This window comes from Herpailurus yagouaroundi, unplaced genomic scaffold, assembly GCF_014898765.1.
Source record: "Herpailurus yagouaroundi ecotype Mexico unplaced genomic scaffold, PumYag 166, whole genome shotgun sequence".
NCBI lineage: Eukaryota > Metazoa > Chordata > Mammalia > Carnivora > Felidae > Herpailurus > Herpailurus yagouaroundi.
This window is the reverse complement of record NW_024412407.1, coordinates 23,468,592-23,481,880: the sequence shown is the minus strand read 5'-3', so window position 1 is coordinate 23,481,880 and position 13,289 is coordinate 23,468,592. Positions and strand designations below refer to the sequence as shown.

General features: G+C 34.9%; 2 protein-coding genes across 11 annotated transcripts in view; one reads left to right on the top strand and one right to left on the bottom strand.

Moving 5' to 3' along the window:
* IRAG2 (inositol 1,4,5-triphosphate receptor associated 2) overlaps nt 1-4,864 on the top strand; it is a 51,986-nt gene extending 47,122 nt beyond the window's left edge. For all 4 annotated transcript variants that reach the window (XM_040488641.1, XM_040488640.1, XM_040488642.1 and 1 more), the window contains 5 exons: nt 746-808; nt 924-970; nt 1,229-1,330; nt 3,398-3,505; nt 4,355-4,864. In XM_040488641.1, coding sequence (XP_040344575.1) covers nt 746-808; nt 924-970; nt 1,229-1,330; nt 3,398-3,505; nt 4,355-4,598 — 564 coding nt within the window. In that variant the 3' untranslated portion in view covers nt 4,599-4,864. The remainder of the gene's footprint in view (nt 1-745; nt 809-923; nt 971-1,228; nt 1,331-3,397; nt 3,506-4,354) is intronic.
* The window catches only part of DNAI7 (dynein axonemal intermediate chain 7), a 71,267-nt gene continuing 62,803 nt past the window's right edge, over nt 4,826-13,289 (bottom strand). For all 7 annotated transcript variants that reach the window (XM_040488633.1, XM_040488632.1, XM_040488638.1 and 4 more), the window contains 5 exons: nt 11,624-11,780; nt 8,687-8,901; nt 7,584-7,751; nt 6,087-6,200; nt 4,826-5,337 (listed from right to left, as the gene is read on the bottom strand). In XM_040488633.1, coding sequence (XP_040344567.1) covers nt 5,059-5,337; nt 6,087-6,200; nt 7,584-7,751; nt 8,687-8,901; nt 11,624-11,780 — 933 coding nt within the window. In that variant the 3' untranslated portion in view covers nt 4,826-5,058. The remainder of the gene's footprint in view (nt 5,338-6,086; nt 6,201-7,583; nt 7,752-8,686; nt 8,902-11,623; nt 11,781-13,289) is intronic.

Genomic DNA, 13,289 nt, shown 5'->3' with positions numbered 1-13,289 from the left:
GAACCCAAGTTTCTTGGACTGTAATTTTATATTTTTAATATTCAACTAACCTATACAATTAAATTAGGAATGGTGGTTTAAGAAAAGGATTCACCTTAAGCTTCTTTAGTCTATCTCCTACATTTAATATTACATTTTTATTTCCTGAAGTTAAACTTTAAGAACCACATAGTAGTATATCACATTTTCCTCTGCAAATCTCAATGCTGATATGTAAATATATCAATTTATCAAAATATGCCCATCTTTAAATGTGGTAAATGGAAAAAGTGAAACCACGAAAAGAAAAAGCTAGAAAATAGGTACATATTTATCACCTCTTGAGTTGGGGAAAACCTAGGCATAAAAGAAACACTACAGCAAAAGACAGATTTGGCTGCATTAACCATGAAAAACATTTCTGTCAGAAATATCATTAATAATATGGGCAAAAATCATGAACAGATAGTTCTCAGAGAAGATATATACATGACTATTAAACATTAAAAAAATGTTCAATGTTACTAGAAACCGAAACAAAAAGCCGTATCTGATTATACTCATCGGGTGTTGGGAGGAGGTAGAATAGAAGTTGGTAGAATGTTTCTGGAAGGCAATTTGGCCATAACAAAATATGTCTACTGTTTAACTCAGCAATGACCAAGTGCAGGTATGTGTAGGTACAAGGATATCCACTAGTGTTATATATATACAATGATAAAATACGGATAATTTTCTAAATGTACTTTTTGCCCTCTTCGGGTAGCCATCTTCTCTTCGGAGAGTGACCATTGCCTCTTTGCCCAGAAATATAGGAAATGCAGGAATGGTAAGCAAATTCTTAAGTGTTCTTAGCCAAAAGCAAATTAATTTTCATATAACAAAACATAAACTTCACTAAATTGACATTTCATTATTTTTAAAATTATTTCTGAATTTTAAAGGTGGCTGGGATGGAAAATGACCGATTCAGTAGGAGGTCAAGCAGCTGGTAAGTGTAATTTTATGGTTGCCCTTTGGGAACCACCTCCTGTTTTATAATTGACCGAAGTAAATGTTTGCAATAAGTAATAGAGTAACATTTGATTTACACAGAGTACATGCACAGTAATTATAAAAATAGGTGTATAACCATGAAGTTTTGTAATGAAGCATAATGTGAATATGCCAACAAAAAATAGTACTTATAAATTGATAATGGCTACGGATATATTTAATTTGACAAGTGGCTATAATCATCTTTATTTAGGCGTATTTTGGGGTCAAAGCAGAGTGAACACCGTCCCTCATTACATCGATTTATTAGCACCTATTCCTGGGCAGATGCTGAAGAAGAAAAATGTGAACTAAAGTAGGTGAAGCTTGGTGTGTTTATTAACCTGATGTGAACTGGGAAATAGTGGGGATCACTTTTACTCTATGGAAATGAGATCGATGCTGCATCATCAAAAAGATAATTCATTAAGACTTTTATAAACTGTAGAGCATTCTATAAATGTTATTTGCAAATACATTCACTCTTTAGTACCTAAGGTTTGAGGTCTTGAGTTAGAGAAGACCCTTAAATTTGCCAGAATTGTGAAATTATTTTTTTCCTGTGTAGGTAATCTGGCCATCTGAGAGAAAGGTCAGTATAGAGCCACAGAAGTAAAATGTCCATCTACTTAGATTAAAAAATGAAACAAAACATGAATTATATATATGTATGTATGTATAGCATATAGGCACATATGTAAATTATGTGCATTATATATACATCCATCTTCCCTTCCCTATCATATGTGTAAATGAACAGTAGGGGAAACGTAAAATGCTATATCGCTATATGTCTGTGTAGCAAGTTAAATAAAATCTTCTATAGCAAAAGGTAGACAGCTGAGGAGAAGGGACATGAAGAAATGCTGCCTCTAAGTCCTGGGTGAACATTGGACAAACTATTTAACCTTATTTGGTCTGTTTCCTCATCTGTAGAGATCTGACTGAAATGGCTTTATGTTCTTTTTATACATGTTTGTTGCCTGCCTACTCTGTGGTATAGACTACATTCGATCCTAAGGGGTATAAAGAAGAGTAAGACATAGTGCCTACCCTCAGTTTTTTTGTTTTTTAAATAATCCTGGGAGTCTATTGCATATGTTGAAAGTTCTTTTCAGATTTAGAGCAAATGTAATGGAGTTTTCTTACCTGGGTGAAAAAAATCAAGTTTTCTCCAAAAGATTACAATCTATCTTTTGTTTTTTTGTTAGTACAGTATGATTTCTGAGAAGTCTTTGCAAACAAAAAAACTGAAATCTTGAGAAACAAGAGTCCAGGCATTTGGACCTTGTTTCCTTTAAACACTAAAACCATCTACACACATTCCCTATACAAGTCCAACAAGAAAAGAAAAAAAGAAAAAAAAACTTTGAGAAACAGTTCCCTTTGGCAACAGTGAGGGCCTAATGAGCTTCTAATTTCAAAATTCAAATCTAACTAGGAACTTTTTAGTGAACATGATAATGAAACAAGTTTTGTTCAGGTTAAAGGAACTCCTCTGTAGATAGCAATTGGATTGAAAGTATTTCAAATAAAATCATACTATTTCTCAGCTCGTTAAATATTAATTGTAGCTAGCTTTGTACTGAACATATTTTTATAAACAAATTTTTATAAAAAGATTTATAAAATCTTTAGGGGCGCCTGGGTGGCGCAGTCGGTTAAGCGTCCGACTTCAGCCAGGTCACGATCTCGCGGTCCGTGAGTTCGAGCCCCGCGTCGGGCTCTGGGCTGATGGCTCAGAGCCTGGAGCCTGTTTCTGATTCTGTGTCTCCCTCTCTCTCTACCCCTCCCCCGTTCATGCTCTGTCTTTCTCTGTCCCAAAAATAAATAAACGTTGAAAAAAAAAATTAAAAGATTTATAAAATCTTTCAAAATTAAGATTTTTAAAGAAGAAATGGCATTTTGATGTTACTCCAGTTTAGCATAAAATCCACTGTTAATAGATTAATTATATGGTAGAAGGAGAAAATATTTTACTACATATTGAATAAAAAAATACGGAAGAAATATACACATTTGTTTTTTAAAGTATGATTACATATACACAAACAGGGAAAGAAATCACAGATTAATAACACTGGTTAATTATGAGTGGTGATAATTGACTAATTTCTGCATGTTCTTTGTAAATTTCTCCTTTTGCTTTGGATAGTATCTCAACTTTCTACAACAAACATTTTCCTAAATATAGTAAGTTTTAAAAATTAAATTCCTATAAATGGTTAAAAACATAAATTTAGTGATTTGAATTTTAGAATTTGTTTTGCTTTAGAAAAATATATATCTAAAGCCTCTTTAGTAGTACAATCTAGCAATATTTTATAAATAATCTGGTACATTATCCATAGTTTCAAACATTTTTAAAAATACTTATTTACAGAAGTAAAGATGACTCAGAACCATCTGGAGAAGAAACAGTAGAAAGGACAAGAAAGCCAAGTCTTTCTGAAAAGAGAAATAATCCATCAAAATGGGATGGTTCTTCAATGTAAGTTGTCTACTTGCTCATGATACCATTTTTGTAGAATGGGGAAAGATAAGGCAGGGTTAACAGTATTAATTTTAGTCAAAGTACTAAAAGACTTGTCAAATTGTTAAATTTAGGGTAAAAAAACAAATTTCGCATGGTGTACAGGAATTATGCCTGCATGTGTAAGAGTTCAGTGTTAGGAACTTGGCCCTGGAGTCAGATGACCTAGGCAAGTTCATCCATTATTGAACACCAGTTTCTTTATCTAGAAGATAGGAATGATAATGGTAGCACCTGTGGCATTGTTTTGTTGTCATGATTAAATAGCACATGTAAAATGCTAAGTGTAGTGTCTAACACAGTTAACTATTTTCAAAGACCTATGCTATAATAATCTTTTCTTATGGGGGTTTCTAAAAATAGTTTAAATTTCAATATAGCAAAAGTCCAGGTTATGGTGAGAAGTATGTGACATAGGTATATACACACATATCATGCTCTACCCCAAAAATAACATTTTTGTTTCTACTGTAGGAATAGAAGTTGCCTTACTCAATTGAAAGAATGAGATAAATACTCAAATGTTCTTGTTAATAGTTAAGAAATGCTATGGTGATGATCTGAAAATTAGGTGTCTGTCTCAGGCATTATTTAACTCTAAATCATTTCTCTAATTCTAAAAATTATTAGGGGTGGGGATGGGGGCAAATTGTAGTACAAACCAAGACAGCAGGTCACATTAGGTAGCTTCTTACAAGGCAGTGTTGGTGGCAGATCAAGGATTTGATTGGTATTGTTGGCAAAAGGAGTGTTTCTAATAACAGATTGTTGCTATTACCAAATACTGACTCTGTATTTTCCTTATAGTTATGACACAATAGCTTCCTGGGCAACAAATCTCAAGACTTCCATCAGAAAAGCTAATAAGGCACTCTGGCTTTCTGTTGCATTCATTGTACTGTTTGCAGCTCTGATGAGCTTCCTCACAGGACGATTTTTCCAGAAGTCTGTGGATGCTGCTCCCACACCAGATGGGGACTCCTGGATGTCTCTAGAACAAATCTTGTGGCCATTTACTAGACTCCAACACAATGGGCCACCACCAGTGTGACCAGAGCACATCTCAATGTATGTGTCTTCATTTTTAAAGTTTCAGTATCTGAACTTTGTAAATTAGTCATTTTTAGCTGGGAAATTATAGCATAGAACCAGAGGGTCTCAGAAGGACTGCAAGATATTTTACATTCCCTCTTTCTGTGATTTCCTCCCAAATAAAATATAATGGGGAGGAAGCCTACCTATGATCTTTTAATGAGCTTTTTGAGGCGATCTTACATGTTGTTAAAATTTATTGAAATAAAGAACCATTCAAATCTTCATACAGTGAAAACTGAAAGTATTCATGGGAAAAACAACCCCACTTTTTAAAAAATAACATTTGAGTATAAAATGCTGACTAGATTTTAATAACCTACTGGAAATATATCAACTCATTACATTTTATTGAATAACCTGATTTTTTTCTCCAAACTGCTTGATTCTTCATACTGAACAAAATTTACCATTGGGGATTAAGAGTAGCTGAGTAATCTCGTCGAGAGTAGCATATAGCATACAGAATCAATAAACTGGCATTTGGAGCTCCTAATTTTCTCCATTGCTTCTTTGGAAGCAAAATCCTTAACCAGGTGATACAGAGTAGAATGAAACTCTGTTTCTTCTTTAAGGGCTTCAGAGAATGTTTCACTGTTTTCATTGATTTTGAGCCTCTGTGCTCTGTCACCACTAAACATTAAAAGGGTCCAGTTAGGATCCTGAACAGGTTCTTCTTCAGTAAGGTGTTCCCTCAGCTAAAGAAAAAGAAAATTAGAGAAATCCATTAATAGTTCTTCTATTAGGTATTTTAGCAGAGTGTAATTTGAACTAAGTCCCCCAACTTCCTAATGTAAAAGAAACATTCTTAGTGTCCCATTTCTTAAACCATGTGTTTATAGACCTTATCAAAATGTATTAATTCATTCAACAGAGATAATGTTGAAAAGCTATCATGTGCCAGGTATTATTCTAAGTTCTGGGGATATAACAAAGAAAGAAAACCAAACAAGTAGCAACTGCAACAATAAACGCTATCCTCAAGGAGTTTACATTCAAAATACACAAGTAAATATGGTGGCTCACTTATGCTAGAACATTCATCAGTCAGCATTTAGAATTTGATAAGATACCTTTGTTCTCAGGCAGTAAATGTGCCAGAAAGTTAAACTGGAGGCCTACCCATCTCTGAGGAAAACGTTTGTGAATCATAGATATATTCACATTAAAAGCTTCCATTTGTTCTTGTGTTGAGGTAAAGAGAGATAAGGACATTAGCCTAAAGTTAAGAGGGTTTGACACCATACTGGGCAATGAAGGCATGATCTTTACATAGTTCGGCTTTATATTTTTGACAAAATAAACAAAAGTGAGGTTTGAAAACTATTTTGGATGCTAATTTTTTTCACCTTTTCAAGAGGAGAAACTATGCCCTACATTCATTTAGCTTTTGAGTACCTTATCTTCTTTTGGAGGACAAAGTTTTATGGGTTTTTGCATACTCTACCTTAACTATAACTTTTTTTGAACTACATTCTACATTCCACTTGCTCCAACCAAATGCAAAAGCAGAACTTAGCAGGGCCAGTTGTCGATAAGCTTTAATTTCTACCAAGGGTTCCTGTCAATATAAAAACAAATACAATTGGTCATAGAGCTTCACAACAAGCCTCTCTCCCATCTTTGGCCTCCTACAGTCGCTTCTCAGTACAGAAAAATCCATTTAAAATATAATATTAGATGACCGCCCGGTCAGGACAAGGCAATGGTGTTGCCTTTCAGAAGAGAAACCAAGGTCCAAACAATGACTGACAAGGGGTCTGATGTCCCGTCACATACACCCCATGATCTATCATCTCCTTTTCTTCTTCCTTTGCTTTTTTCACTTGGCCTAATTCGCCACCTTCAAGTTTTGCTTAGATCTTACCTTCTCATTGAGCGCCCCCTCCTCCAACACCGTTTGCCATCGTATGCTGCACTAGCCCCGTGATTCCCGACCTGCACTTTTTTCCGTAGCACTTAGCACCTTTTGACATACTAGATAAACTATAAACATAAAAAGTAAGATGATTTTTGCTTTCCTCTGCTAGAATGTAAGCTCCACAATGGCAGGGACCTTTGTTTTATTCACTAATGGATCGTAAGCACCTATGACAATGCCTAGAATATAAATGTTTAGAAAAAAAATTCTTGGATATTCTGCAATGACTAGTACACTACATTCAGCATTTGTAGAGTGGCAACTGAGTGCGTAAAGCCAAGGTGTTTTTTTCTTGCACATATGTACACTGTACTCACATTTTCCAATGTTATAGGTCTACCTGTATTGTCATATCTGATATATGATAAACCTGTTCTTGAGTACAGAACTCTTCTGCCTAAAACATTTTTCCTGATTAGAACCTTGTCTTCGTTTATATATCCTATTTATTAAATGTCTACTGATTTAAGGAAGACATTAAATCTAGAAGTGCTAGAAGAATGCTAGGTGATGAAAAAGCAGTCCCCATCCTCAAGGAGCACACAGTTTAACATGGAAGGATCTTATTTAACTAAAGCCTAATGGGTAACATGAAGCAGTATGCAGATGGGGAGCCTTTGCCAAGAAGCAGAAGGAAGTGGGTTCTGTATCAGTGTGTTTAATTTTGCCTGATTTGTCATGTTTGGGCAAATGTTGAGTCATTTCCTGTTTTAAGAAATCTTACATATGTCCAGCCTGGAAGAAGGAAGAAAACTTGATACAAAATGCAGAACTGGCCAGCTGTGGACAATGCTCCATTTGTGATATGAAGATCATACTACAGGCTTACTCTTTTGGGAAAGATTATTACACTTGAGACAACCCTGGGTTTCTGGTCTTGCCCTTTATTCCTTCCTTTCTAACTATAATCCTGTACATGTGGATATAGAAAACCTGCAACATACCTTAAGATTTACGTAAAATTTAGTACTTGCTAACATTCTAACTGTCCATTACATTAAATCTGGAAAGATTTGTTCTTACCTTATGATTTATAACAACATAAAAATGAGAGTGTCCAGTAGGAAAGATATTCAATCCAGTTTCTTTCAAAGCAAGAATAAAAGAAATAGGAGTCATCCATCTTCCTTCCAAAGTAGAGGAGTGTTTCTTGTTATCTACTTTGACTGATGCTAACATGCAGAGGTTTTCCTAATCTCAAGAAGAAGAAAGAAGCTTTTATGAATTATTACTTCGTTATTCCATTTCCAGACTTGACGTTCTTTATACCATTTGTTTTTTAGCCCTATATCATTCTGCATTGAGAAGAATGCAGGACAGCTATGTTTTAAGCCAGCTCTGAGCTTCGCCACAAAGTCTCCTTATTACCTCACCCAATCGGTCAACCTTTTTTGGGCTTTATTTGAACAATCGAGGGACTAACGTCTCAGGTGTCCTCCCATCTTATAAGTTATGATCTAAGAACACTGATGATGGTCATATTGAATTACAATAGCCATTCAGTAGCTATTCATGTTGCAACTTTTAAGGATACTTTTTTTTTTTTTTACACATATAAGACAACATAATGCAAAATTATCTGGTTTTAAAGTCTGCAAAGTGGCAATTTGAAGGTGTACAGAGTTCACATCTCTCTCTTCCAGTTTTGAGGAAGAAGTCTCTTGAGAGTGGATCAAAAACTCTCGAAGTCATATTACAACCGGGCTTGTAGCTTCATTAATTGGTCTATTTCTACTAAATTTAGGGTTCAAAATTGCATCTCATTTATTACATGTTATTACCGATCCAATTACTATTTCATTTAGAATTTTTGTTTTATTTTGTTTAGAAATTGTGGATCGGTCAGTTAAGCAACTGACTCTTGATTTAGGCTCAGGTCATGGGTTCGAGCCCTGTGACCAGCTCCGCGCTGACAGTGCCTGCTTGGGATTCTCTCTCCCTGTCTTTCAAAATAAACTTTAATTAAACATTAGGAAAAAAGGTTAAAAAATTATGGGTCAAAGTATATTTTAAATATATTTATAAAAGACATTTCAAAATGTAAATCACCAATGATGGATTGCTTCGACATGCTGTCCTCAAAGAGGCTTACCTCTTTCATATGACTTACTATAATTGTGACTTACCTTAATTTGTATTTGTATCTCAGTAAATACCGTAGTCACAGTCAAAAGTACTTTATTCACATCAAGTGGTCTGAGTTCCCATGACTGGAATGGCATGTTAATATGAGTATCTTGAATCAAGGTAACAGGGCCAAAAGTTTCTAGGCTGAATGTTATAAGTCTTTCTTCTGATTGGTAAAGGACATTGCTGATGCCATCAGTCTGCCAGTGTTTACCTTCACAATAAGAAAGTCACAAGTTCATTTTTTTCTACACAAAAAGAAGATGAATGAAACCACCCAAATAACTGCAAATGTGTATAAATCTTTTACATTTAGAATAGAATCTCTACAAAAAGCCAACTTTCTGGGAGTTTCTTCTTGTCTACAGGATCAAGTCCAAACTCCTCAGCATGGTATGTAACACCTTCAGAATGAAGACCCATGTTTCCGGCTTCATCCCTTGTACTTCCTTCACTTGTTTTTAGCTACACTTTTTTTTTTTGCCTCTCTCTCAACAATATCATATACCTCTGAGCCTCTAAGCACATGCAGTTCTATCTTCCTAGAGCACTTAATCTTACAGAGAACCTCTCTTCATTTAAAACAAAACAAAACAAAACACAACTTTACAACTCACTTGTGGTAAGCATATAATTACTTTTAGTAAATACATCCAGTTGTGCAACCAGTACCACAATCCAGTTAACAACACTATTATCCTCCCCATAAGATCTTTCTTGTCCATTTTATAGTTAATTACTCCCATTCTCACCTCCAGCCACAGGAAGTTTATTTACTTCCTGTCTCTAAAGATTTGCCTTTTCTGAACTTTTCATATAAATACAATCCTGTGATAGGTGGTCTTTTGTGTCTCTTACAACTCAATAATAAAACACAACCCAATTTAAAAATGGGCAAAATATTTGAATAAACGTTTCACCAAAGAACATCTATTAAAGGATAATAAACACATTAAAAAAGATGCTTAACATTATCAGTTATTAGGGAAATACAAATTAAATCCCTGAAATACCACTTCATGCTCACTAGAATGATTAGAATCAGAAAGATAAATAATCACAAATGTTGGCAAGGATATGAAAAGTGGGAAACCTCATATAATGCTGGCAGGCATGTAAAATGGTACAGTTACTCTGAAAAACAATTTGTTTCTTAAAAAGTTAAACCAATTTACCATTCAACCCAGCAATTCCATCCCTAGGTATATACTCAAGAAAAAGGAAAACCTACGTCTACACAAACACTGGCATGTCAGTACCCTCTTAGTCTCTTAAGGCCCAGTTCAATATTCCATACCATGACAAGCCTTCCTTAATGCTCCAGGTGGACCCACTGTTCTTCTCTATAACACTTTTAGCTATTACAATAGCACCTTACTACATCGTATTTGTGGCTTTGCCTTGTCTGCCTCTCCTACAACTTTGAAAATTTCTAGAGGAAGGAACTATGTCTCCTTTATTCTATATTTCTTCTTGTGTAGCACAATTATGGAACACATGAGCTCTCCATCTCCACATGGCTTTCTCCTCACATGGAGGGTTCCACTATTTTTGACTCTTAAATTCAATATGCCAAATCCAATTATATGGATAAAATAAGTTATTCATAATTCTTTTTTACATTAACAAAATTACCTTGTACAGGCAAAAATTATGACCTCTAAATAAACTCCCCATATTTGTAGCATTTCCTGGAAAAAAGTTTCCCCACGGGAAGAATTGAGTTGTATATTGCTATCTAATTAGTATAGTAAAAGTCAAATTTTACTTCCCTGAATCATGTGGAGTAATTGCCTAATTCTAATTTAGTGTGAATAATTTTTAATGTCATAAATATTTAAGGAATATTTAAGGAATATTCCATTAAAGGAAAAGTGAAACTTATAAAGCAACATGAAGGGAAAAAATTACCTAACTGTTCATTTTGATATGTTTTATTATTTAATGTATTGACAGACATATACTGTTTTTAATACTGTTTATATTCTATTTCTAGAATATAAATACCTTGTGGCTACATCTACACAACCAAAGTGTGGATTACTGTAGCAATCGTAAAAAAGTTTAAACTACATAATATTTATCCTTCTTGGCAGAGAAATTCCTAAATGCTCTCCTCCTATGACTGAATAGATTAACTAATAGCTCTGTGCCTTTGTGATCGTATCTGTTCCCAACCTGTCACCAAGTAAATACTTACACAAATAGATGAATGTAAATTAATTCACATTAAAAGTAAAGTTCTATACCTTTTATCCAGCAGCCTCAAAACTGCATACATTAATTCACAAGATCAAGACTCAAAGTTTAGCCAGCCAACCCCCAAATAAGGTATCTGTTAATGATCAGTGAATCATCAGCTTGTAATCTCCTGGTGCTTCTGATTTTATTGATATTTATTTCACATTTTGAATAAGCAATAATTTCCCATGGTTCAACAATCAAAAGTTATAAAGAGGCATAAAGTGGCTGTTTTCCTGTCTCAGATTTCCCAATGGCCAATTCCCCATCTCCAATACTTGTTTGTAATAAGATTTGTAATTTATAAGTTATTAACATTAAAATAAATTTTAATCACCCTAATCTGAATTATATAGTCATTTCAAAAAATGTAGGTTTTTCATTTTTTTGTTTTCAATGTGTTGTACTATTTTGATATTTTTGGGTTTTTTTTTAAAACATAATTACATAACTAAGTAACTGTTCAGAAATTATGGCAGATATAAATACTTCAAGAACTAACAGTTACAAAACTCAATAAATAAACTCCAATCCCTGTTCATTTCCATCAAGAGCAAACAAAGACCCTAGAATTGCCATAGAAATGTATAAGATTAGAAACTGGGAGTGTAGACACTGTATTTCCTGTTTTAAGGAGTCATGTTATACCACTTTTCATTACATAATTAACAAAGTGAATTAAGGTATTGCTGTACCTTCAGCATCCCACCTTGCAACCATAGGATCCTCAAAAAAGATTACATTCTCCTGAACTTCAAGCGTGACCTCTATGGGTGGGAAAGCATTTTCTGTTTCAAAGTCTTCTGTACTTTCTGGAGGATATATATATTTCTGCAGTCCTTCTTTGAGTATCTTTTAAAAATGGCCCAAAATAACATCAAATTAGAAGCTGACTAGTAACAAAGATGTAAATACTGCTGAATAAGCTATATAGTTTTTTTTTTTTAATATTTATTTTTTGAGAGACAGAGACAGAGTACAAACAGGGGAGGGGCAGAGAGAGCAAGAGGGAGACACAGAATCTGAAGGAGGCTCCAGGCTCTGAGCAGTCAGTGCAGAGCCTGATGTGGGGCTCCAACTGACAAACCATGAGATCATGACCTGAGCCAAAGTCAGACATTTAACTGACTGAGCCTCCCAGGTGGCCCTATATAATTATTCTTAGTAAGTACTGAAGATTGGTCTCATTTAATTACAGACTAACAAAAAGTCACAACAAAGTTAAAAGATAATGGTTGAGGGGGAAAAAAATCACTAAATTTGAATTACAGAATTTAACCTATGCTAGGTTCTATGCTGGGACTTACTCATCATTTTATTCCTCCAAGTAATTCTACAAGACATATATTTAATGATTACAAAATGACTTCAAGGAGGTGCCATAACTGAGAAACAGAGCTACAGGACCCCAAATCCCATATTTTAATACATTGGTTAGGGTGTGTATGTGAAGAGAGAAAGGAGTATAAGCAAAATTTGGGAAGTGTAGAAATGAATGGATAAAAGTAAATTAAAAATCATCAGGTAGGTACACCTTAATGTAATATGTCAATTACATCTCAATAAAGCTAGGGAGAGAAAGTAAATTAAACCAACAGCAGATTTCTCTGGGAAGAAGGAGGTTTGTTCATTATTTGAACGTAGCAGAAAAGGATCTAGGGAAGAAGGGGTGGGGAAGATTAAGAATGGTACAAAATAGAGGAAAAAACTGGATGAGTAAAAATTCTAGACAAGGTGGGAGAGTACTAAAAAGAGACTTGAATAAAAGCAAGAAGACCTCTTTGTTGGCAGAGAGAAAAACAAGTATAAAGGAGTATACTTCAGGCTCAAGGAGAAAATTTGGAATGGTGGTATCAGGATATCAACAAAATTCAAGAACAAATCCTTGAATAAATTCTTGAAAACCCCAACTCTGGCTGGGACCTTCCCATGGATAAAGAGGATTTTTTTTTTAACGTTTTGAGAGAGAGCGTGTGCACATGGGGGTGGGGCAGAGAAAGAGGGAGAGAGAGAATCCCAAGCAGGCTTTATGCTGTCAGTGCAGGGCTCCGACCCAGGGCTCGAACTCATGACCATGAGATCATGACTGGAGCTGAAAGAGTTGGACGCCTAACCAACTGGGCCACCCAGGAGACCTCAATAAAGAGTTTTGAAGGCCTACCTTCACCAAAAGGATGTCTTTCTTGGACCCCCACCCCATTGTCTTTCAAGTATCCCTTAAGTAGGAAAAGCTGATTCAAATAGATTCTTCAAAGTAGCTACAGACCAGATTATCTCCCCCAGGCATGGTCTAATAACTGCATTCTCATTTGTGGGGAGAACGGAAAAGGAATAGCAATATCACCCCGAAGAGGGTAAAAA